General features: G+C 33.3%; 1 protein-coding gene across 3 annotated transcripts; it reads left to right on the forward strand.

The window, feature by feature from the left end:
- LOC143228827 (ATP-dependent DNA helicase DDX31) lies at window positions 1–27,193 on the forward strand. 3 transcript variants are annotated; one of them, XM_076460207.1, is made up of 16 exons: window positions 1–175; window positions 3,504–3,718; window positions 5,191–5,266; window positions 8,468–8,582; window positions 9,332–9,414; window positions 12,245–12,286; window positions 13,033–13,097; window positions 14,053–14,172; window positions 15,141–15,250; window positions 18,535–18,872; window positions 19,127–19,186; window positions 19,917–20,107; window positions 21,342–21,417; window positions 24,247–24,349; window positions 24,488–24,671; window positions 26,979–27,193. In XM_076460207.1, the coding sequence occupies exons 1-16, from the start codon at window positions 110–112 to the stop codon at window positions 27,118–27,120; spliced, it is 1,986 nt and encodes a 661-aa protein (XP_076316322.1). In that variant the 5' UTR covers window positions 1–109; the 3' UTR covers window positions 27,121–27,193. The 3 variants fall into 3 exon arrangements, with proteins under 3 accessions (XP_076316322.1, XP_076316321.1, XP_076316324.1); XM_076460206.1 differs by having other exon boundaries at window positions 4–175; window positions 9,305–9,414; XM_076460209.1 differs by having other exon boundaries at window positions 12–179; window positions 9,305–9,414.

Genomic DNA, 27,193 nt, shown 5'->3' on the forward strand with positions numbered 1-27,193 from the left:
TAGATGGCGCTGGAATCAAATATCAGGATCATGGTGTGACGCATAGAGAAAGGTGAAGGAATTTATAGGCCGTGTTTATGTAACTAAATATATTAAAATTTATAATTAGATGGAGGAAAATAATTCAAGTTCGTCACTTTTACTAAACTTGAATGAGCAGAAGACTGATTTGCAGGTGAGTATGTATATTACCCAGATTGTCACGAACACAGTAATACTAAATAAATAAATAAATAACGATAGTGTAGAGTATAACTGTAGGCTACATTATAATCTTTAAGCCATGCACGCATAATTGGCTACTCAGAATGAAAGTAGTAAAATCAGCAAGTCCGGCATAAATTCTGATAACGTGTATGTTATATAATTTAGTAGTAAATTTGCTATAAAGCATATTTAGTATTGTTATATTTGAGCAAAATCAAGAACTTTGCTGTAGTGGAATCATTTACATAAGGCAAAAACTGAAATGGTCCTTGTTTTACTGGGACGTCTAGTAACCATATATATACATTTGCGATATGCATTTCTGTAATAAATGTGATGAAACATATCAAATAAAGGAAATTAAGAATTGTAATTGATCTCTCAATATATATATAGTTTGTTATAAACAAAAACAAGCTGAAAACAAGAATAAAAAAATGCTGCACCAATTGAAAAGATTAGAGGGTCAGGCTATAATTTGGGATATAAAATGTACCCTAGGTTTGGGAGGTGACTGAAGAAGTAGGACCCACATTGCAGTAGGGCTACACTGTCCATTATTCTTGCATAAAGAAATAAAATAAAGAAATAGCAGTATGTTAACTACATCTTTATGATCATTACATTATTGGCTTCAGTTGTACTTCAGTAATCAGTGTTTTCCTAAACATGTATATGTCCTTTGAACATATGAACAACTGTTATACAAGTTCGTTTTGCAGAAGGCTTGTTTGTTAATCTTAGCCTATATGCATCATTGATTTAGGTCATGTATTAAACACGCTTATTTATTCTTTCAGGAACTGTTATTTTATAATAATTATCCCCCAAAAAAACACAAACAAACAAACATGACTTGCAAATTAAATCCAAAGTGGATTCACTCTTACTTTTTGTCTTTTATTTTTCTTGGATGTGAGCATTCCAGTACAAGCCATTTTCTGTTTCCTGTTCAGGTAATGCTCAAACACATTTTTTGAAGGAATTCATAAATGTCTATTTATTTCATCATAGAATCTTTGTGATCCGTTAAGTATCAGTTCCTTCCCTCACATTGATGGTTTAGGTGATCTGTTAAGTATCAGTTCCCTCACATTGATGGTTTAGGTGATTTGTTAAGTATCAGTTCCTTCCCTCACATTGATGGTTTAGGTGATTTGTTAAGTATCAGTTCCTTCCCTCACATTGATGGTTTAGGTGATCTGTTAAGTATCAGTTCCTTCCCTCACATTGATGGTTTAGGTGATCCATTAAGTATCAGTTCCTTCCCTCACATTGATGGTTTAGGTGATCCATTAAGTATCAGTTCCTTCCCTCACATTGATGGTTTAGGTGATCTGTTAAGTATCAGTTCCTTCCCTCACATTGATGATTTAGGTGATCTGTTAAGTATCAGTTCCTTCCCTCACAATGATGATTTAGGTGATCTGTTAAGTATCAGTTCCTTCCCTCACATTGATGATTTAGGTGATCTGTTAAGTATCAGTTCCTTCCCTCACATTGATGGTTTAGGTGATCTGTTAAGTATCAGTTCCTTCCCTCACATTGATGGTTTAGGTGATCTGTTAAGTATCAGTTCCTTCCCTCACATTGATGATTTAGGTGATCTGTTAAGTATCAGTTCCTTCCCTCACACTGATGATTTAGGTGATCTGTTAAGTATCAGTTCCTTCCCTCACATTGATGATGTAGGTTATCTGTTAAGTATCAGTTCCTTCCCTCACATTGATGGTTTAGGTGATCTGTTAAGTATCAGTTCCTTCCCTCACATTGATGATTTAGGTGATCTGTTAAGTATCAGTTCCTTCCCTCACATTGATGGTTTAGGTGATCTGTTAAGTATCAGTTCCTTCCCTCACATTGATGGTTTAGGCTACTCCTGTGCATGTTTCTAAAGAATATTAAAAACTGTAGCAATCTCATATCACTGTTTTTTGCAATTCTATTTGTGTGTTTAACTGAAGCAGCTATTGGCTGGTAAGAGTTCTTTCATATTAACATGTTACAATCTTTCATCCAGGTAATGTCATTTAATGGGATTTATAAGTTTTAAGGCAACAGGTATCCCCTTTTATTTTATTTTATTCTGTTTATATACCTGCTGATGTTTCTTGAAAAAACAAAAGTTTAAGGTCAGCAGTCATTCTCTTTGTCTTCACTTCTCATGCCAGTCATTTGTACAGTAACTTTGGCCTTTAGGTACATCTAACTTGACTTGCATCTGATTTTACATCTTTAGTTGTTGATTCCTGGATTGGGTACATTTTTAACTTTGGTAATCTACACCAGGTTTTAATGTATTCAAAAAATTTTCTGTGCCAGCCTAGCCTTGAGAATAGAAGTTGTAAGCTTATCTCACTTATGCTTGTGTTTGAATTTCCAGTTGTTTTACAGTTCTTGGAGTGGTTACTCATTTGAAGAGATGGTGGGTCTTCTGGACAGTGTTGGATTCTCTTTTACTAATTGGGTAATCTAGTTATGCACTGTTTATTCCACATAAGCCAGTCAGGATGGCTGTATCACTTTTGATAGATACTGAGGGTGTCTTCATACTTGACTTACAGACCACCTGGTTTGTTGTCTTGGGCCCACAAATGAGTGCTCCATGTCTTTTTAGTCTTCAGGTCTGAGTAGACTCCCAACTTACTCACTTAACTCATGCTGAGGCCTGTAAGGCCATCAACGACACCTGTGTCTATAGTTAAATGAAAGGTGAAGTCCACGCGAGTCAGCTTGCTGAGATATTGGTTTCTCTACAATTCTTTTCTTCCAGGAGTTACAGGTGCTTGTCTTTGTTCATCTTTATTGTGAGTATTATAGTTCAGGTTATGATATGGATAGAAGTATATATTACTATATTTGAAAGTAATATTTTAGAATTAAAATGATGTTCATAAGAATATCTTTAGAACAATGAATCCTGTTCTCTCTTGAATAATGTGATAATTGGTTAAGATATATACTTCATGATGATGAGAAACCCACTTGAAGTAAAAATGTATCTCAACAAAGAGTTTGTTTACCTGAAGGTGAGCTAAGAAAGTCAAAATGTTGTTCTCTACTTTATTTTAATAAATGTTTCAATACCCACACCAGCTGTCTTGAGATACATTAAGATATATACTGTTATTTTTCAACAAAAGGACATTGTTTAGTGTGAATTATGTAGAAGTTGTTGGACTAGTTGAAATTAGAGAAGTTAGATTTGTTACCTGATGGAGTCATTAGCTGAGGTTGTAGTGGAGGTAATTATCTTCAGATTGATTGTAATCATAAAATGTTAATTTGTTTCAAAGGTTCAAAGACCATCTAATAAGAAACAAGAATGGTATGCTGAGGACCAAGATCTGGCTAAAGTAAAAACAAAGAAAGGTTTCAGAAAGGACAAAAACTACACGAAGGAGCTGAAAAGAAGTGAAGACAGTAAAACTTCCCACGATGAAACTACACATGCACTTCCTTTCATATCGTCTCTTTTTAGACACAATCCCGAAATTCCTGTTGTAGAACTGTAAGTTCCATTCTGTGTTAACATGCAATGTTTTTTTAGCTGATTTTTCAACCACATACTTTAATATAAAGTGTATTAAAATAGAATGAGTTCATGAATGAGATTTATAATATATTTATAATAATATTTCACTAATTTGAATATGATGTATGGGTTATTTATATTAAACTTGTAGAAGAAACAAAAATTTTTAATTTTAAGAAAACAGTTAAAATGACTGTCTACAGTCAACATAGAACACTATAGTGTAAAATGTGAGTTCAAGTTTGTGGTTTTCGTTCTATCAAAAACATCAGAAGTCATTAATGATGTTAACTGAAATGGTATCCCCTGGTGGCTCAGCACTGAGTCAGGAGATTTATAGCACTAAAAATTATGTTTTAATATCCCTTGTAGGTACAGCACAGTGCTTATTGTGCGGTTTGTTTTTATTAACAGATAAATTGAAATATTTATTGTGTTATTTTGCAAATGTTTATTATGTTCCCAGTGATCAATAGACACATGATTCTACAAGAAATTAGTGCATGATTAATTTAGAATTATGGATTTTATCAATTATTTTAGGGTTAATGACAGCCAGTGTATGTGTAAAATATCTTGGTTGAGTTTAATTTAAAAGTTATGATTTATATATTTCTAAATACTCCAAGACCCTGCTTATTTCTGAAGTAAAAATAAACTTATTTAAGAAGTAAGAGTTAATGTCATAAACAGGAGAAATTTGACCAGTTCATAGACTTGGTGATCAAGTAGTTATATTAAAATGAATTATTTCACTTTGTTCATCAGATACTATGATTAAAGTGCAAACTGTAAAACTTTTTAAATTTCTTTATATGAAACATATTTTTAAAAAATTTTGAAAGGGTTTAAACATTGTAAGATCAGTAATATTGCTGTTATTTAAGTTTGAACAAAACCATTGTCATTATGAGTGAACACAGAATCCTCATTTGTTAGAACTAACCATGCTGATTTAGTACAGAACTAGTGTACCAAATGAATCTTACGATAGTAAACAAAGAAGAGAAACCATTATTTGCTATCGTAAGATTCATTGAACACGGAATCCTTGTTTGTTAGAACTAACCATGCTGATTTAGTAGAGAACTAGTGTACCAAATGAATCTTACGATAGTAAACAAAGAAGAGAAACCATTATTTGCTATGGTAAGATTCATTGAACACGGAATCCTTGTTTGTTAGAACTAACCATGCTGATTTAGTACAGAACTAGTGTACCAAATGAATCTTACGATAGTGAATGATGGCTTCTCTCGTAGTAGGTGTTAAATATAAATCGTATAAGATGAATGGTAAGTGAACTTCATCCCTCTGTACGGTCTAATACAGTACAGGTTTTGTTACGTACCAGATTGTTGTATGACTTTTTTAATACAAGATTGTGAAAGAAAATTAAAATAATAATTTTACAGCTGTATATGTACAAATACTTTTATTATTTTTAGTGCCAGTGTTAAACAAAAGGAAGAGCCATTATTCTTAGACCAGGAATTTGAAGACCTAAAACTCCATCCCCATTTGGTAAATATCTGTATCTAGTTGTTTTTTAGAAGTAATAGGAATGAATGTATTGTGACATAACAAGAATGTTTTGTAAACAAAGTTTATTTTACTAACAAGTTCGTCATACCAGAGTCATTGATGTATTGGCTACAGATTTTATCACTTTATACTGATCATGGTCAATTATGATCAAATCTTAAACGAGTGAAGCTTGTGATGGATTTACTATTACTTATTTATTTTAATATTCACAAACATCAACATTTATTTAACTCAATTTCAGGCTATTTTAAATTGTAATAAGTAATGTAATAAAGTGGGGGCTTATCCAATATAAATCATGATATATAATATAATATATTGGGGGTTCATCCAATATACAGTTATGACAGAAAGTGTTCGTACCCCTGAGTCATGATTAGTTTTTTCCTCATAACTTAAAAAATATCACAATTAGGATAATGAAAGTATAGTATGTTATGAATATTATACTAACACATCTACATAAATTTTTATGTAAATTGAATGACAGATAAACTGTTTATAAACAAGTAACCAAACAGAGGAGGGGCAGAAAGTGTTCATGTGTCCAGTTTAATGGTCAGTTGTGTAACCTTTCAGGTGAATTACTTGGCACAGTCTCTCCTCATAGCCCTCCATGATTGTTTGACAGTACTCGACTGGTATTTTCTTCTTTACAGAAAGCCTCCAACTCTTGCAAGTTTTTTGGATGATGCTGATGAACCCTGGTCTTCAACTCATGCTAAACCTTTTCACTTGGGTTGAGATCGGGTGACTGCGATGGCCACTCCAGAATGCTTATATGGTTCCTCTGCAACCAGGATTGCACATATTTTGATGTGTGCTTAGGGACATTGTCGTGCTGGAAAATCCAATGACGCCCAAGCTGCAAGTTCCGAGCATCATTCTTGATATAAGTGCCTAATATATCAACGTACTCTTCTTTTTTCATGATTCTGTTGATGCGGTGAAGTTTGCCTACACCAGAAGAGCTGAAGGAACCCCATAGCATGATCGAGCCACCTCTGTGTTTAATTGTAGGGACGGTGTTCTTTGGAAGATTTTGTTCCCCTTCTTACGGAAAATATAGCGAACATCATTGTGGCTGAAAAGCTTGATTTTAGTCTCATCTCACCAAAGAATACTCTTCCAATAGGTTAAGGGTTTATCATCATGCTTTCTTGCATACCTCAGTCATGGTTCTAAATGAACAGGCTTTAAATATGGAGTTCTACGAGGACGGCATGCTTTGAATCCAGATGAACATAACATGTTTGTAACTGTAGAGGTGCTTACTTCAACACTACTTTCCCTTACCAGTTTCTGTATGTCATTACGTGTTAAACCAGGGTTCCTACTAACTTCTCTGAGAACCTTCCTCTTGGTTTTTTCTGGAATTTTGGTGGGGCGTCCGGAACGAGGGAGGTTAGTAGTTGATCCTGTAAGCTTAAACTTGGCAATTATGCTTTGAACAGTAGATTTCGGCACATTAAGTTGTGTAGCAATACCAGAAAGAGACACACGAGACTTTTATTTTACAGTCTTTCGTTTTTTTAAATCACTGGACAGTTGTTTCCTGTTCGCCATGATGACCAAGCAGATAATGACGGAGACGGAGCTAAATTGCCGGAAGTACATTTTTTGCTGGCTAAATTCTAATAATTATGAACCCAGTGTCTAGTTTTGGAATGGTATAATGTAGTTTATTCTCCAAACTAAACAAAATTTTTAGGGGAATATCAGTTTTTTCACATGTTCTGAACTGTGTGAACATTTTCTGCTCCTCCTATTTTTGGTTATTTGTTTATAAACATTTTATTTCTTGTTTAATTTACATAAACATCTACATAGATATGTGTTAGTATAATATTTATCATATATTATAATTTCATTATCCTAATCGTGATACTTTTTAAATTATGAGCAAAAAACTACTCAGGACGCAGGGGTATGAACACTTTCTGTTGTAACTGTAAATCATAATATGTAACATAATAAATTGGGGGCTTGTATCCAAGATCTGAATCAGATCTGAAATTATAATTAAAATTTGCATTTAGCAATGTCAACAAAATTTGATTGTGTCTAATTATCAAGGTTTTTTGAATCACCGTCCTTTGAACAACTAGACAAGTATAACAAAAGTGAATTGTTTGAAATTATCAAAGTTATAGAACTAGAAATGAAGAAATCAATGATAAAAATGAACTAAAAAGTGTAATCCAGTTTCTTCTGTCATTTTTCTCATGGAAAGTTGTTGATTTCATGGGTGAACCTTTGGATTGTGGGGTTTCATCTGTGTTCATTACCTGTGCTAACTTTGTTTTAGTTTTTTTCTCTTTTTCACCTCCAGTTTTGTACTGGGGTCTCTTAACAATATCCCTCATTTTTCAGATAAGAGCATTGTTTTTTTCTCTTTTTCCCCCTCCACTTTTGTTTGTACTGGGGTCTCTTAACAATATCCCTCATTTTTCAGATAAGAGCATTGTTTTTGGTTGGGTTTGGAACCATTTGCTGTTCTCACTGCTCTGTGGGATTACCTTTGTTAATTCTGTTGGAATCAAAGAATGCTTATTTCTCCAGAATGCTGTGCCAGCATTATTAAAAATCTTGCTGCATGAACATTTCTCTTCAGAAAATCTTGATGTATTCCTCCAGTTGTCACATGATTAAGATCATACTGTCAACCAGATAATATACAGATGCTGAACATGTTGCACGTAATATTGTGGTTTGCATCTTATTGTGGTTTGTGTAGCAGCTTAGTGCTATGTGAGAAAATACTCAGTGTTACTAACCCTTTGTTGGTATTTTGCTAACTTAACAATTTTGTTGACAATTAAAGGAGTATTACATTGTAAAAACTCCAAGCATAAAAAACAATGAATATAAATTTTAAAAAACAATAAAATTGGTTGATCAGTTGTATCTAAACTAACAGCACATGTACAAAAGATCCCCCTCACATACACACACGTACAGAATCTAATTGGCATGTAAAGTCGTAATGTTCTGTAATATACATATTTTAATGTTATTACAATTTGTCGGTTGGCTGACCCCCAAATCTTGTTTTTCCTGTTCTTTCATGTGTTCATAAGTACATGTAGTTCATTGTTTATAAATAAACATACGTACAAATAATTTTCCTCTCAAAGCTGGCATTCAAGCATTCTACCTTGCCTATACCTTACACAGGTTGCCTGTTTGCGAGATAGATTTGATATCACAAAGATGACAGCTGTACAACAAAAAACTATTCCAGTGTTGCTCTCTGGAAGGAACGCCTTGGTGAAGTCCTCAACAGGATCTGGTAAGAACCAGTATAGAAACAAAGTACTTGTGTTAAATGTTGTACAAATAAATGCACTTTTCTGATGTAAGGTAAAGACCACCTGCTCATTTAGAACATATTTTGAGCTTCTCAGTAACATGTTTTAATGTTTTTGTTAAACCTAACACGTCTTAATTGGCTTTCGTTCTTCGTGTTATCGGTATCATTAAGTTTGTGTTTTCTTACTTCAGTAACTTTTTCTCCCATGATGCACTGTTTTTATTGCCAGTGTCTTGAAGCAGGATAAAGGTTTGTCTGTTTTGAGTTTATAACTAGATATTCAAGATAATAATGATAAAAATTCTAGGTTAGCCAATGTTATTTACTTTGTTGGATAAACGTAGTAGGACTGTGCCAGAGTTGTTAGAGCCAGTCTTTCTTCCCTTAAACTGCTTCTAAAAGCTACAAAACTATTTTAGAAAGGAATAAATATGTACAGATACACGTATATATTTTGGTTACTCATTCAATGGAAATGGGAAATGATAGATCAAACAAACATTGTTCATATTATTTGTGTATTTGTTTTTTATATTATTCGTTTTGGTTATCAGAAAATGTTTTTAAAGTTAAAAACACAATTCTAGAACATCATCCCTATAGAACTATATAGAACTTCTATAGAACTATATCATTATAGAACTATAATTTTTTTTTGTTATTTGTTTTTATTTGTTATCACTTCTGTATTTGTCTCATAGGTAAAACTTTAGCCTATGCTATTCCAGTCATCCAGAAACTGCAAGAAATTACTCCCAAGTTAAAGAGATCCGATGGAATACATGCCGTAGTGATTGCACCTACCAGAGAAGTGAGTGTTTCTTAGAAATGAATTGAATTTTGGTTGGCATTAACTTTGGGTTCTGCCACATGTAAAAAATCCACCAGTGCTTAGCTGAAATACATATTGTATTCAAATGTTGGATGTGAATGTCATAATGCAAAACAAATATGTGTGTGTTATGTTTTTCTTTAAGTGCTAAGAATTTTTACAAACACATCCTTATCAACTCACTTTCATAGAAAGCAAATAAAACCCATAATGTATATTTACAGTGTTGCTAATGATTCGTGAATACAGTTATTCAGCTCACTGTAAAGTTACATAAGCCAGCTATTTATTTACTAACGACCAGTTTACCTGTGTCCTCACAACTACGTTTCCTCTCCCCAGTGTTATGTCTGTAGACTTATACTGCTCAAAATTGGATTTAAATACCCATTGTTGGCATAGCCCTTTGTGTAGCTTTATGCTCAATAACAAGCTGTTCTTCCACTTCATCAGTATTCTCTACAGAAAGACTTGTCATAAGTTGGTAAAACACCAAGCACTTATGGCACAAATAGTTGATTGAACCAGTTTTCATTTTCTCTCCCTGGAGGCCCTTGGTGCGAGTCCAGTCTAATTTCAACACAATGCCCATGTATGAAAAATAACAATTAAACTATTTGTTAAAGGAATAAATAAGATGAAGACATGATTGATCCATCAGTATCTCTGTAAATGCATGTTAGATGTGATTTGTCTCGAAATCAGTGTGATTCTGTGGTTCGCCTTTATAAGGAGAAGGTTATCTTTCCAGTCTTAAATTGCTTAGTTATAAGTACTCTGTCAGGAAATCTCTCAAACCAGTATCTTGAAATGCTGGCCCATGATACCAGGAAGTGTGTACAGGTGGTTGGAGAACCTCCTAGTCAAAATATGTTGTTCTAAAATCTGTTACTATGTTTTCATAATATTCTCTTGGCTTTGACATGTGGAACCCACTGCAGCATCTGATATGTGCAAGATATGTATTGTTTTAATGGGTTGTATGAAGACTTGTGTACGCTAGACATGTCAGTGACAAGAGAATAAGTCAAATAAATGCCCTACATAATGTTCAGTCACCATCGTGCACCTTCGCAGTCTATCCATTGACAATTGATGAGACACATTGTAAGCAAGCAGCTAAAGGAAATTCTTTCCTTGCACATATCTACGGTGTTTCTCCGATAATAAGACCTAGTTAAGAGTGGCAGGAAGAGGAAATAAATAAAAAAAAATTAATTTATTAATTAGTTTAATAGTTAGTTAATTAGTTTGTTTAAGTATTAATCAGTTAGTTTAATAGTTTAATAATAGTTTATTTTAAATGGTTAGTTTAATAGTTTTACTTTGTAACTTCATTTTTTTAATATATCAAAATAAGACATCCCCCGAAAATAAGCCCTAGTGTCATATTTTGGAGTGAAAATTAATATAAGCCCTGTCTTATTTTCGGAGAAACACGGTAGTTACCTCTTCCTAGGCGACCTTGACATGTGGCCTCACTGCAGGGCCAGAACACTCATCTCTATTGTAAACGTGCCTCGTGTTTTAAGGCTTCTAATCTCTGTTTATCTTTAGGAATTGCATTTGGTGGTTCATGAAGGGCTGAGGGAGTGCAAACCTTTGGCTGCACAGCTCACCACATATGTTGTTCCATACAGCATTTCCTCAAGCCTTTTTCTATATCATTCCATGTGCTGAAAGTGTAGGCATGGTACCTTTACATGGGTGTAACTGTCAATGTTGAGGGACACAAATCAATATCAGTATTCCTCAGTGTTTCTAATGAAGCACATCTTGGCCAAGTTTGGATCAAAATTGGAATTAGCTCAACATTGTTACAAGATTCTGAGAACTTTAACTTTTTAATCTCTAACACATTTTGCAGTTTTTCACATGAGAAACAAGTTGGATCAACAAATACGTTATCAACATTGCTCCTCTTTTCTTGAATAGATAGCATGACACAATATTAGAATCAGATCAACATCTTTAGAGATTTGACAATACTCAGTACTTGGATTTCTTTAAGAGTTTTCAGTTTCCTGCAGCTTGCCTCCTGGATCAGGTCCTAACTACATGAATTGACTAAATATATTGAACTCTTATTGTTGTGAATAAATCATCAAAGTCGCTAAATGTCCTCCAGAGAAGATATTGAAAGAAATTCATCTAACACAGTGACATTGTACTAAATTACTAATTAGTTCTGAAGGATTTTGTGTCTATTAGCTTTTAATTCTTGGTCCTTTATGGCCTTTCAGTAGTTCTGTAGGACTTGAATTTATAATCTTTGACTTATCTAATTTTCTGTACCAAGTTATATGAGAGAACAAGTGACTTTCCAGTTGTACTAACACACACACAAGTTGGATTTGTCGTTTTCCTCGAACATGTAGCATGCTTCAAAATTCGGATTTCAAATAATGGACAAATGTAACCCTTTGAATTGTCATCTAGCAAGTACTCACTCTGGAGTAGGAATCACGGTGCCAGTCACACATTCGATGTTTACTTAGAGCATCTTCTTACCTCCTCCTGGTGGAACGGTTATTGAATTTTTTTTGTTTATTTTGACTGGACTCGTTTATTTCAGAACTGACCGTCTTACTTGTATGGCTCTATTACAAATAGTGACAAGGTGAGCAATGTGTTTGGTTAAATAATGTTCAAGTATTATAAAACAAACAGTATATTTTTTGTTCATGTTTTTCAGCCATTTACGTTTATTAACACTGAAATTTTAAAATCAGCACCTTGACGTAGTTTTATATCTGTCGTTGTTATTAATATATTAAGAATATAAAGTAAATGATTGATTTCTTTACAGTTGGTCATCCAGAGCTATGAATATTTTGAGAACCTGTGCAGGGTGAGTTTAATTGTGTTATTCTGCATTTTTGTTGTGACTGTAATAAACCAGAAATACAAAATGTGACCATTATCACTGGAATTTTCTTCACTTAACCCATGCATTTTTTTTTCAACTAAAATTTAATGAATCAAAAAGACAGCCAAAAGAAACCAGTTTTCCATCTGGCATAGTGAAACAGGTATGTAAAATATAGGAAAATCATGCATGGGTATTTGTTTGACATATATTACACAAAATTATGTAGTAATTCCAACTGTCTTTTGGATTGTTTTTTTTTCCACCAGAATTGGTCAGAAGACCTAAATCGTGTACTGTTTTCATTAGTAATTTCAAGTCAGTTACATGTAGTTTTACTGGGAGAAGGTTCTAGACTTTACTTCTCTCCTTTTTACTGCATACCCTCATTTCTGTCTTTGTGGACTTCAGAACTAGATAATCATTTTCAAGTGTGTATATGGTAAGAGTGTTGGGTATGAATGCAACATTGTGCTCTATAGTTTTAAACAATAATATCGTGAAATGCACACTGATAGCATGCATTGTGCATTATATTATTCATAATAATGAAGATACTTAGTGAAATTCCATTCTGTGGTAAATGAACTTTCATGTTCTGTCGTTTTTTTAATGATAAAATTTTGTTAAAAAATAACTTAACTCTTAAAAACAAATGAGGTAGTCGAGAAATCAAGCAGGATTTTGCTGAATTTTGTAGTGAGATAAAAACTGTGAAACCATTTTAGGCGTTCACTTGGCTCGTTCCTGGTTATCTGATGGGAGGAGAAAAGAAGAAATCTGAGAAGGCAAGGTGAGCGTAATATTATTCTACAAGTTCATGTTTCAGAAACTTTTCAGGTGATTTTAATACGCCCTCGATTGTCAGTTTTTATGAGTGGGAGAATAAATTTTCAGATGAAAAATTCGGAAATGTTTTAACAATTCTAAATATAACGAAAGAATTACCACAAGTGCTTATGGAGAAAATTAACTATGTTCCAAAATGCTCGAAACACTGGAATCTTTGTACAGTTGTTCTTCTGAAATAAGAACAGTAAGTTGTGTAAAAAGGCTTCAGTTTCTTTGATTTTACAATTCTAAGTATGCTGCCAAACATTTTCCTAACTTACATACAGTACTAATTGTAAAAAACTAGATAATTTTAATAATTTCTCTTTTTGTCCTCATGCTTACTGTAGAAGGTTTGTATAACAGAGCAAAATAAGAAGACAGAAATGTGTTGAGTTAGACCAAGATTTATTTAATGTTTGTTCATTTGAATCCAGTCACTGAATGTTTGTGTGTTTGAATCCAGTCACTGAAAGTGCTTTTAGTTGTGTGTTTTATTGTTATGATCCGTTTCAGTTGTAAGTGTGTTTTAATGTTATGACCCGTTTCAGTTGTAAGGGTGTTTTAAGGTTATAATTGATCTTATTAGTCCACGAGCTGGTGACAAATGTCTGGTTTCTCTTGAGTTTATTATTTATAAATTAAGGATGGTAGGCCTGAGTATGTTTATGAAATATTCAACCAAATAAATAAAACAATAAGATTTACTTCATGTAGTGAAATGTGCATGTCAAAACAAGTTGAATTTTGAAAACATTCTTTTCACCTCTTCCTGTCTTTCTTAAGAACATTCAAGGTAGAAAAGGCTTAATAAAAATAGATATTTCTTTTTTAACTGTCATACTTTACAGTAATTTGTAGTTCCTTTATGTTTTGTTTTATTCTACATCACTGGATGTACCTTTTTCTTCACGCAGGATTCGTAAAGGGCTGTCTGTGTTGATCAGTACGCCAGGACGACTGCTCGATCACGTGGAAAACACAGCAAACTTGTCTTTTAGCAACGTCAAATGGTTTATTATTGATGAGGCTGATAGGTACTAACAGAATATTTATCTTCTCCCTTAATATCAGAAACACTTAAATAATTATTCTGTTTTTTATCACCTGTGATTTATGAGTATGAATACTTTTAATTAGTGAATTATGTATCATTTTCCTGTTTTTCATGTCCAGATATCCTGGAAAATCAAAATCAAAAAGTTACTTTGTATAACTAGTTAACTTTTAATGGTTTTAATATTAAATATTTAAAATTTCAAGCTTTTATGCTATTGGTAAATATAAAGTTAAAAACGTACAAATCCTACTTGTGCACCTGGTGGTTAGAATAATAACTAAAATAAATAGAAAATAAGAATTTTTAAATTTACATGAGTTTTTTTTTTTTTCTGATTTGGCTGTTGGAATTATGTTTAAATGATATAATTCTTCTCTGACATTCACAGAGAACACTGGTTCCAGGTTTTTAAGTACCTTACATAATTACCAATAAGCAGTGATTCCATAGTTCAAACAACATCTACTAAATGCATTAATTGAAGCTTTTAAAATTTCCACATGACAATAAACAAAATGAATGATCTCCTTTTTAGTACACACAAGTGTGTGCTGTCGATCTATTTATTGAGTTACTATAATTGTTGGTACTTTGAAAAATCTTACATGAAATGGTACTGCAATGCACGATCTAGAATCATATTTTACAGTGATGAAATATCTGGTATTAAATGGTACTGTTATGGAATATGTTACAATGTTTATGCTGTCACAAAAGGACAGGTTAACTAATATTGGCAGTTAGCACTAACTCCCAAGTGGTCACATACCTTTCACAGAAAGTACTAATTAGAGAGAAGGTATCATATATTGAAACATTAAGTTTGTCCAACTTGTTTTCTTCACAATAATACCACAGTAATCTATAACTGTACAATCCTATTTTAATGACTAGCAGATGCTGAAACAAGTTAAACACAATGTGTTTATTCTGTTGCTCTTCCAGACTTTTAGATATGGGTTTTCAGCAAGCCATTCTGAAGATTGCTAACAAGTTGAAAGAACATTCTTATGACAGTCTACAGACTGTGTTGCTGTCTGCAACATTAACTAAAGGTATTTGACTTGAAAACCATTAATACATCATATTGTAGAAAGTAAATTCCAGGAGAAACGTACGATGTTGAGTTGGTATTAATAACTCTGCAGCTACATTACTTTGATGATGTAATGAAAGAAGAATTATTCAGGATCTGTACTAAGTTAAGAAACTTGTTATTTTGTAAATCCCATTGAACTAATGATATATAACTGATTGTTTCTTTTTTTTCCCTAGTTTCACAGTGGAAGTTTATTCTTTCCGTTAACGAAATATTTACTACATGTGTAGAACTGGATGATTTAATGAATTATTTGATTGATTATCTAGGAGTGACAGTTACTTTGATTAGTGTCACATAAACTGATTGGTTAATTAAAATTAGAAAGTAGCTTATTAACTGAAATTAGTGTTTATGATTATTTCAACAACTGATTAATAAAAAATAATTCCAGTTATATTAATTGATTTGAAAATAAGCAGCTAATTCAAATTTCTGACTTTTACTATTTTCCAACTGTCTTAAGAAAGCAAAATATTGCTATAAAGTTTATTGTTAAGCACAAAGCTGCTTAATGAACTTTCTCTGTTCTGCCCAGTTTTAACCTTGTAGCATGTTTTCTCTGTATTTCAAGTTTGCCCAGTTTTGGTGAATGGGAAGAATGGTAGCTTTGTTACTTAAAAATCTTGGGCTCAATTCCCATTGACAACAGACCAGCTTGCTGTTTGTTTTAGCAGTACTGCTGTTAGGTTTTATTGAACCGAGATGCTTGGTAGTAGGTGTCAGTGATTTGTTGGTGATAAATTTTAACAATAAATGGACAGCACACAATCCACTTGTTTTAATATATTCAGAATAAGTGAAGCATGTATATAAAAAAAGTCTAAAGTTTATCATAATTATATCCAAAGCTTTTAAATAATTTTCTTTTACACCAACAGTCCATACAGGTTGGGCCAGTTACATTAAAACCCATTAACAAAACAAATTATTCCTCTTATTTTCTGTTATTGCAATACAATCTGTGATTATTACACTTTAAAAGTTGCCATTACACCCTCTTTATGGCTAACCTCGCAAACACAGTCTAGATCTAGATTGCTCACTAACTTTGTCTTGCTTTCACTAACCTACTTGTTCTCTCTGTCTTTATGTATTAATAACACATGACAGAAGATTTTTTAAATATCTAGCCCTCTAGCAACAACACATGCAATCTAAAACTCAGAGTTATGTAGCAAAACTGGTCACAAGTGCCACTTTTAAAATATATAACTTTTAACACTCTTATTTTGAAATCTAAATGATTTAATATTAAATCATTAAATAAACTGCCACTGTGACTAATTTTGAGTTGCTGACTACAGGGAAAGAACTGATGAGGAGCATCTGCAACTAGCAGCACTTGTCACAGGTGGTTTTTTGCTTGCACAACTATGGTTTGAGAAATATAATAATTAATTAATTAATCTAATAGTTTGTTTTCGAATTTTGCACAAAGCTACACGAGGGCTATCTGCACTAGCTGTCCCTAATTAAGCAGTGTAAGACCAAAGGGAAGGCAGTTAGTTCATCACCACCCACCGCCAACTCTTGGGCTACTCTTTTACCAATGAATAGTGGGATTGACTGTCACATTATAACGCCCCCACGGCTGAAAGGATGAGCATGTTTGGAGCGATGGGGATTTGAACCCGTGACCCTAAGATTATGAGTCAAAAGCCTTAACCCACCTAGCCATGCCGAGCCCTAATCTGATGGAGTAATTGTATTCGTTGTCAAATATTATTAGTTAACTCAGTTCTGGAACCCGTGACCCTAAGATTATGAGTCAAAAGCCTTAACCCACCTGGCTATGCCGAGCCCTAATCTGATGGAGTAATTGTATTCGTTGTCAAATATTATCAGTTAACTCAGTTCTGGGATTGTGGAGCCTGTATAAATATTCTTCAGGCTATTATATATGTTTCCCCCAGGAAAAGTATGTATTATATACTACACCACATACCATATATTCTGTATACAAGTATCCCTCAGGATAAATGTATATTTTATACAATACTGTAGACAATATATTCTACATATATCTGGTATATATAAATACTTTCCATAACAAATGTGTGTGTTATGTTTAGTAAATGTTCATACAAGAGTAAGCCCAGCATCAATGTAAAGGATTTTTGAATAAATATGTTTGTTATTTTGTCAAGTATTTATATTATAGTAATCATTGATTGTTCGTACATTAACCTGAAGTGTAAGCCTTACTGGTATCATACAGTCTTAGGGGCATTGTACTAAGAAGAGTTTAAATCAGAATTTGATATGCAAGTATTTTTTCTGGGCTTCAGACCTACAAGATGCAAGTTAATAAAATTCCTGCCTTATTAAAAGACAGATGTGTTTTTGTAATTAAGAAATGAAAGGATCTGTTATCAGTAAAATTATCACTAATATTTCTCTTTGTGATTCCTTCAGTGGTAATTTAAAATCCAAATTTCAGTTCTCCATGGGCCCAGCATGGCCAAGTGTGTTAAGGCATGTGTCTCGTAATCTGAGGGTCGTGGGTTCGCATCCCCGTCGCCCCAAACATGCTCGCCAAACGGTCAATCCCACTATTCGTTGGTAAAAGAGTTGGCGGTGGGTGGTGATGATTAGCTGCCTTCCCTCTAGTCTTACACTGCAAAATTAGGGATGGCTAGCACAGATAGCCCTCAAGTAGCTTTGTGCAAAATTCCAAAAACAAACAAACAAACAGTTCTCCACAGTGTACAGAACACAGATAACCCATTGTGTAGCTGTGCACTAAAACAAACACAATTTGTGGTTGTAATAACTTCATGAATTTCTCTGTCTTACAATGAATCGATTCCTTACCTTCTTCTTGATGACGAGAAACCCACTTAAAACTGTATCGTAGAATGGCTGGTATGGGTATTAACACTTTTACTGATAAGCAAAGAACAATGTTTCAACCTTCCTAAGTCATGTTCAAGTTTACAAAAAGAGGAAACATTGAAAAGTGTTAATATCCTTACCAGCCGTTCTGAGATACAGTTCTCTGTCCTGCGTTAAAACTTTTTTTATTTCGTGGGTTTTACACAACTGACATTCATACGTGTAAAATAAACAGTAATTCAGAATAACACTGAAAGTTGGGTCACTTTTTTTTTTGCTATTCCTAAGATTGATACAATTTTTATCCAGTCATTATTTTATCGCCTCCTAAAATCTAAGTCCAATTCTGGAGGTGTAACAACAAAAAGTTTAACTGAAGATGTTAAATGCATTTTCTTCTAGAAGTGGAAAACTTAGCTGGCACAACCCTCGCCGACCCCGCGGTTATTGATCTAGCTGCAAATTCTGAAGAAGTTGCCATGACATGTGAAGATTTTGTTGTCCCGTCACTGTTGGAGCAGCATTTCATCATAACCCCAGTGAAGCTTCGACTGATCACGTTGTCTTCCTTCATCGTTGACAAGTTAGCCGTTGGTGGCTTGAAAGCTATAGTCTTTATGGCAACCCAGGATGTAGTTGACTTTCACAATGACTTGTTTTCTGTAAAGTTGCAAAGGCTTTTAACAGACAGTGGCTATTCAGTTTTGTTCTTCAAGCTCCATGGTAACATGCACCAACAGGTATTTTTTTCAATGTTCAGGTTAACTTGCACTTCAGTGCGATTGCTGACGTAAACTGTTCTATTCACGAAGTGATAAAAACAAATATTATTTTTATTTACATTGTTTTGTAAAACTGTTGTTGAACACTTAAGTTATCCTTATTTCTAGTTACATTAATGTAACAACCTGACCATTGGTTACTTTGACTTTGTAGAACAATTCAGATGAGATTATAATGTTGAAAATATTGTTTTTTTTAACCGTACTTCCAGGAACGGGTTAAAGTTTTCAAAGAGTTCAGAGATTGTCGGGCTGGGATTCTTCTATGTACTGTAAGTATTTGTAAGGGCAAGTTATATAACAAAGTTGTTATGATTACGTTCACTTGATAGTTTTGAATAACATTGCAAATATGTACATATTAGGGCTAGAAGTGTAATGACCCTTGTTTGTAATAGGTTTAAGGCTTTGAAATATAGAACTATTACCAAAAAAAGTGTTTTGTGTTTTCAGTATGTTTTTGCTGTACGTTGTTTATATGGCATGTTTTACAATGAGTTTTGGACTGGTAATATTTAATAAAATAATCTCTGAACAAGTTTGAGAAACCACAATCCATGTCTGTTGGGACTCAAACATGTAATTTTCAAAATTAACTCTTTCATATAAATATTAATTTTATTATCTTTAGTTAATCATGTCAACTGGAAAATGTTTAAAAATTCATCAACTTTACAAACTTGTAAGTTGGTTACAACTACAACAGCCCTGTGCTACTAATCTGATTGTCTACAGACTAGTGTTTTACACTTTCTAATAATATGTATGTATGTAAGATGCTTTCATAGGATTCATTGGAAGCTACTAAATCATTGAATATTAAATCTGATGTGAAGTTATTCTCATAATAATTATTAAAGCTTCAACAGATGTCCACATCACATTAGTTTTATGTGGGCTGACTGTTTTCTAGGCACTACACTTTGCATATGTTTTGATACTCTGTGATTTCTCTACATGTGTTTTTGTACTGTGTGTGAGCCTAGATTATGTGACTTTCAGGATGTTGCAGCCAGAGGCTTGGATCTGCCTTGCGTTGACTGGATCCTTCAGTATAGCGCACCTTCAAGAGCAGAAGACTACGTTCACCGTGTTGGTCGCACCGCTCGGATAGGCACCAAAGGAAATGCTTTACTTTTGTTGTCACCGAGTGAGACAGGCTTCTTGAAACTACTGTTGCACCACAAGACCAGGTACAGTCACATTTATTTTCACTTTATTTACAGGGTATGTTTAGTAAAATATTAAATTTCTTTGACATCATTAGTGTTCAAATTGTGAAGAAATAATGTAGGAAAGAGTAAGTGTTGTCAGGCACTTTTCCATAGATACTTGCTGTTTTTGGGGTTTTTTTTTGGTGAAATTAATATAAATGTGTGGTTATAACAACAGTCTGATGTATTGAGTCTAGAATGTAGTTTTGTGTGTTTTAAAAGTATAAGGTTAAAACTTCAATAAACCACAAACCAAACTCAGCATTTTTGTGACTTGCAAGTGAGGATTTTCATGTTGAAGTAAGATATTTTTCACACAAGTGTTGGGGTAAGTGTGTCCCAGTGATTAAAGTGCTAGAATGTTGATTTATGGATATCTCGTTTGTGTCTTGTTACCACAAGATCAACCTTGTAATATTTGACATGAAAATGTGAATATATTTGTCATTTTGTCTCTATTATTGATAACAATAAATGACAAAGAAATATAAACTGTTTTTCCTGTTTAAAATGGCTACTGCTAGAAAAATATTTATTGCGTGCAATACATTTAACTCAACAGATAAACTTCACTTGAGAAAATAACAGATTTGTTTGAGAGGGACTTGGTATGTAGCAGTATGGTCTCCGAAGGTGAGATAACTTCATATTATGTCACCAACGTGGAAAATTGAGCTCTATACATTGTGCCCATGGGTTTATTATGAAGATGACAATCAAATAAAACTGTCTGGTCAGACAATACCAGTTGAAGAGTTGGCCATTTCTCTCTGGTATGTCTTTTAAGATTAAATATAGCTTGCATAAGTATAGTTAACCCTTGGGTTGCTGTTTATGAATATGCATTATCAGAGTAACAGTTAAGTCCAACTATTTTGTCACATTGTAGTTGCCCAAAAGTTGGCAGCGTGTGCTGTTAACTAACTAACAGATAGTCCTCGGGTGGCTTTGTGTAAATATTTAAAACAACAAACATGGTAACCTCTGAAGATTTTCTGGCTCTACACTTAAGACCTTGTTTGAAACGTTAGACCAGTGGTGTATTTTGGTCATTAGAAGATTGTACTTGTGGATGAAGGTCGATTGCACTTGGCTTTCATGAAAAGTTTTTGATGTTTCTCCACTTACTCAGTAAATGAAATAATTTCATTAGGCTTAGTAGTAACTTATATAAATATGTTTAAAATTATTATTTCCTTTTTGTTTCTTTTAGCTTAAAGGAAGTCCATTTAAAACATCTTCTTCCATCCTTGAAGCTGTTGGTTCTTGATATCGAAGGAGATGGCAGAGTGAGTGCTCTTTGTTATGTCATTAAACTTAACATTTCGATATATCTTTGAAAGTTCACAGGTTATCCTGAAGATACAAAATAAAATAGAAACATTAAAAACAGGAATCTCTTTCTTATATTGAACATAAACTACAGAATGTCTGCCACAAGTAGTTTGTGGCAAGCATCTTTTGTTATTTCTTAAATCTGCCATGGTAACATGTTACTGTTTACATTTGTAAGCGAACAAGGTTTTATTTTGACAGGTTTTCAGTTGTTTATAGCAACTGTTGTGTTACCCAAACAGTTCTCTAAAAGTTTTGTAGAAGTTACTCTCTGTTATATCTGAATTTCTTTTATAGATACATTTGCATCTGTAAACATTTCTCAGATGAATAACAGAGTTTATATCAAGATAGCAATATGGTGATTGGTAATTCTTACTTGAGAACCTTCTGGTGTATTGTTGGCATTTGTAAGAAGCTGTGTTCCTTTATAAGCTGTGTAAAAACAAAAAACCTTTCTGTATTATTAGTATATGTACAAATGAACTGTATTCTCAGTGTTCAAGTAACATTTGCTGTTTTATTTCTGTGTATTAAAACTTAAATTATGTTTAATTGTTATGATGTCTGAAGACATGTTAGAGCGTCCATCATATTATTAGCATGTATAAGAACCGGTGTTGGTTTATAGACATCTGTTGGAACCCATGTTATATTATTAACATGCTAAAACCTGTGCTGTATTATAGCATGTTAAGGGGTCAGATATCCTATATTTAAGGACTTTTGTAAGCAAGAAATCCAATGTGCAGCTAATTCTTTAATAGAATGTGTTAAGTTACTAAACGTGTTTTCAGAAACATAAATAATTATAATTATAGTATAGCTGTATTGCCAAGTAATGCATATATTAATTTGGTTTCTTCGTGTGGTATTTTTTTATGTTATGTTAGATCATTTGCATTTTTCAAGAGTGGTGATTGCACAATATTCTACACATCACAGCTCGTGTGGTGAATTTTATAACACTTTGTAAAGTGTTGTACATAGGTTTGTGGATATGATAGAAGTAGCAGTTGAACAGTATTTACAGACCACAATCGTATTTTGCCAATAATTTTGTTTTCGTGATACAATTTAAGAGAGTCATGCATTGATGAAATACCGACAATCAAAGCCTTCTTATTTTAATTATCTAAAACTAGTGAGTTACGTTTTGTATGGCCTGGTGGGTAAGGTTCTTGAATCTCAATCTATAGACTGTGGGCTCAGAACCTGTTGCTTGATGTTCTTGACCTATCGTTGTAATGTAACAGTCAATCCTACTACTCAGTGGTAAAGACTAACCAAACAGTTAATGATAAATGATGTTAACTAGCTGCCTTCCCACTATTCTATGACTTAAAGAATCTCACATTTAAATCCCCATCACACCAAATGTGCTGCCCTTTGAACTATGGGGGCATTATTATGTGACAGTCAATCACACTGTTTGTTGATAAAAGAGTAGCCCAAGAGTTGACGTTGGATGGTGATGACTAGCTGCCTTCCTTCTAGTCTTACACTGCTAAATTAGGGATGGTTAACACAGATAGCCCTCTTGTAGCTTTGCACAAAATTCAAAACAAACAAACAAACCATTACTTAAGTATTAGTGTGTATCATCTAACTAGATTATTGTAGAGACTTCTATTGGTGCCACAATCTAATTGAATGACAAAACACTTTACTTAGAGAAACAGCACATAATCTTCAGAAGCTTAATTAAAGCAGTCTTACAATTCAGATGTAGTCTTAGAAAGTTGTAAGTTACGTAACTGGTAGTTTGCCAGTGAAAGATAATATGCTACTAAAGGCAAGTGACTGTTTGTTGCCTGTTAAATGGTACTACAGAAGTTAACAAAATTAGATGAGATCCACAAACGGTTGAATTGGAAAAAAGGAAACTGTTAGATGAACAGATATTGATGCAGTGATTGAACGTGGAAGAAACACATGATGATTCATCTTTTCCAAACAAAATAATTATATAGTCCTATACACACTTAAACAAGAATTTAACTGGTAATATTTTTCGTGTCATTAGAGCTGAAGCAAATATATTTAAATTTGTTGTTTTGGGAAAAAATGAATGTTTTATGATTCTTACATATTAACAGCTGTTAGATGGGAATTCTGTGTGGTGGAAGAGAATACGAAGTTTAGGAGATTTGGGTGTTCCCTAGGTTTATTAAACATTCCTACAACAATTACATTCTTTCTTTTGATTTCCAAGTTCTTAGGGACTTGAACTTGCTTGAATATTTTCATCACCAGAAAGCACTTGGCACTCTTTGTGTTTGAACCTATGCTATATATTGCTAGTCTATGTATGGGTGAACCCGATGTTGTATTGCTAAATATTGTAAGAATCTATTCTGTATGGTTAAACTATCACTCAAACATATTATATCTTTTGTATACATTGCCAAAAAGGAATTACTAATACCAGTGCTGTTCAGACTTTCTGGAATATGGTGGACATAATTATCATATGTACAAGCCTTATGCTATATTGTTAGCATAGAACATCTACCATGTTGTCAGTATGTGTGATACCTATGTCATATTGTGAACATAAAACATCTACCATGTTGTTAGTATGTGTGATCCCTATGCTGCATTCTGCTGTCTTGTATGTACATGTCTATGCTGTGAACAGGGAAACTTTACTGCACTTTTAAGAACCCGTGAGTGAAAGCAAGTGATAAAGTTTGGTCAACCAGATGAATGTTGTGTTATTGTGTTTAAAGTCTCTACTATGTTGTCAGTTATTGTAAGAACCTATATTTTATTTTCTAAAGGTTCAAAAACCCTACACAGCTGAAGAACATGCCACTGCCCTGCAGCTGAAGTTTGAAAACCACGTATATCACAACCAGAAGCTGCTAGACTGTGCTAGAAAAGGTTTGATAGAAATGAAATAATTCTTTTATAAGTCAAAGATATATTTGTCACATTTCTAATAGTTTATATGAAAGTAATGTTTATAATTTACTTATTTCTTGGTATTTTTGTGAACTTCTTGAAAACATTTTTTTTCAGCTTTTGTCTCGTACGTCCGATCGTATGCATCGTATCCTAAGAACTTGAAAGAAGTGTTGCCCTTTAAATCTCTTCATTTGGGTCATGTCGCAAAAAGTTTTTGTCTTCGGGAAGCTCCGTCGGTGCTTGGAATTAAAGGGGTAGAAGTGAGAAGCAGAGAGAAACACTTCACAAAGAAAAGACCGTAAGTTGAACTGAATGTTTGACTAGTAGAGGCAACAAGTTCAACAGTTGTTTCATTAATAGAAGCCACACATTCAACAGTTAATAACTGAATACCCCTGAAATACTCCCTAAATTCTAAAAACAGACATTTTCTTTGGACTGTGAAAAATTAGTATTGTAGTCCAATATTAGCTCTGATGTTTCACGTTTAGAAATATATTTAAACCTGAAGACTCAAGTCTCGAGTTCTAGATGTAAAACAAATACTTAAAGATTTTTTAGCTTGATGGATCTGCTCCTTCCATTTCTTCATACATACAAGCATCACTAATAAATTTCAAAAGTTTTATTAACATTTTCCTAACTTAAAAGGTTCTAGTTGTTTCATTTTTTACTGAAAATATTTCTTATTTTTGTGAAAACTAATTAAATGTGGAAAGTACATTAATATAAAGATACAGCTTGTGTGTTCAAAGTATATTTAAAGCGTTACTTTAATATAAAGAAAAGAAAAAAAATATTTTGAAATTTGTAATTTTCTTTGAAGCAACTAGTAATACAATATACAGGGTGGCCCGTAAGTCCCTACCCATCCATATGTTATTATAAACAACGTTATAATACTAATGGTGAGTTGAAGGCAGCTGTTACTGTGACATTTGGAACAATAACACCTACTATGTTGAAGAAAATGTCTCGCAGAACATGGCGTCACGTAATATTATGCAGCGAGAATGAGGGACAGCACACATGGATACATAAGACATATGGATGGGTAGGGACGTACGGCCTACCCTGTAAAATTATTTTAAAGTTAAATTAGTTTGTTGGAAACAAATGAGATTCAATTAATTTTGGAAACCAGGTTATTTCTTGAAAGTGGGCAATGGCTTAATTTATTATTATAGTTCTGCTCTAAATAATTTTAGAAGGTTATTTTAAATGTTTCTTTTCATTGGATGTTTGTGAACCTTGTGCCTAAATGCAGAACACATATGAAGTGTGTTGTATCATATAGACAAAACATTCACCTATCAAACTACTTTTTGTGTGGTAACCAACATTTGAAACTTGTTCTTAGAAATAACAGTTTTGAATTTTTTTTATAGAGTTTATAATTATTATAATCTAATTATGATAAAATACCTTTGTGTGTTTACATAAACATTGTCAGATCAAATATTGCCCAGATAACTGAGGTCAGTTATCTGAATATTTATGTGAATGTTTTGAGCCTAAATGTTTTCTTAATATTGCACTGGGAGGTAGTTAAACTAATTATTAGTTTTTTTATTTGTTTTGAAAACAGGTATAACTATGCTGCTGCCATCTATGTTTTAATATGTCAACAAATGTTTGTACATTGCTCACTCTTAGCTTATAATTATGTGAAAATAATAGACTAAAATGAAATGGATGCCACGAAATGAAATTTGCAAATCAGCTGTTATTACATGTTTCATTCAGTTAATAAAAAACAGACATTACATAAAACTAACAAAAACTATGGTTAGTTTATTACAACTTATAGCTTTTACAGTAAGAGACTTGTTTTAGAACAGGTAGACATTTCAGTCACTGGTTCAATCATTCTCAAGTATCCAAGTTTTAATAGTAAAGTATGTTTAAAGTGTATAATAGATAGTGGTTACGTGTGCACACGTGCACATCAACACGTGTGAATTGCCAGAAAAAATAAAGTGAAAAATATTAAACATACCATGTATTAGGATAAGATTAGGAATGTCATGGGGGGGATATTAAATATTAATAATTATTTTATTTATAAACTACCCTGATTTTACTTCTATTAATATTAGCGGCCCAGCATGGCCAAGCGTGTTAAGGCGTGCGACTCGTAATCTGAGGTCGCGGGTTCGCATCCCCGTCGTGCCAAACATGCTCGCCCTTTCAGCCGTGGGGGCGTTATAATGTGACGGTCAATCCCACTATTCGTTGGTAAAAGAGTAGCCCAAGAGTTGGTGGTGGGTGGTGATGACTAGCTGCCTTCCCTCTAGTCTTACATTGCTAAATTAGGGATGGCTAGCACAGATAGCTCTCGAGTAGCTTTGTGTGAAATTCCAAAACAAACAAACAAAATATTAATAGTAGGTTCACACCCTAGTACTGTGAATAAAACAATCTTTCTTACTGTAAAAGGTGTAACTTGTAATACAATATTACTTAAGAATTGTGGTTATTCAGTTGTTTTTTTAAAGAAATTACAAATTACAGGGAAAAATGTTTTTATTACATTTGGTAATATGTTAATGCCAGTCAGCTCATGTTGTAAATGGTAGTTTCTACCTGTTATTTTATTCTACAGAGACAAGGAATTGAAGAGGAGGTCTTCGTTACAACAGTTTTCAGAATTTGACAGTGGACTTGGTCAATCCGCTGCAAAACGCAGTAAGACCACCAAGAAAAGTAAAGTACTAAAGAAGCCAAGAAAATCACAATTTAGATAACACTGACCTGTACTTTTGTTTCTCTTGTAGCCATTTTGTTCTGAAATGTGTAAATAGATCATTTTTAACTTGA

This window comes from Tachypleus tridentatus, chromosome 10, assembly GCF_004210375.1.
Source record: "Tachypleus tridentatus isolate NWPU-2018 chromosome 10, ASM421037v1, whole genome shotgun sequence".
Classification (NCBI taxonomy): Eukaryota; Metazoa; Arthropoda; class Merostomata; order Xiphosura; family Limulidae; genus Tachypleus; species Tachypleus tridentatus.

Excerpts from the sequence above, each read along its gene's own strand:
- LOC143228827 (XM_076460206.1), top strand. The coding sequence starts at position 110 with ATGGAGGAAAATAATTCAAGTTCGTCACTTTTACTAAACTTGAATGAG. Across the intron at positions 20,108-21,341 it reads CTGTTGCACCACAAGACCAG|CTTAAAGGAAGTCCATTTAA; the intron begins GTACAGTCACAT and ends TGTTTCTTTTAG. Across the intron at positions 24,672-26,978 it reads CACTTCACAAAGAAAAGACC|AGACAAGGAATTGAAGAGGA; the intron begins GTAAGTTGAACT and ends TTTATTCTACAG.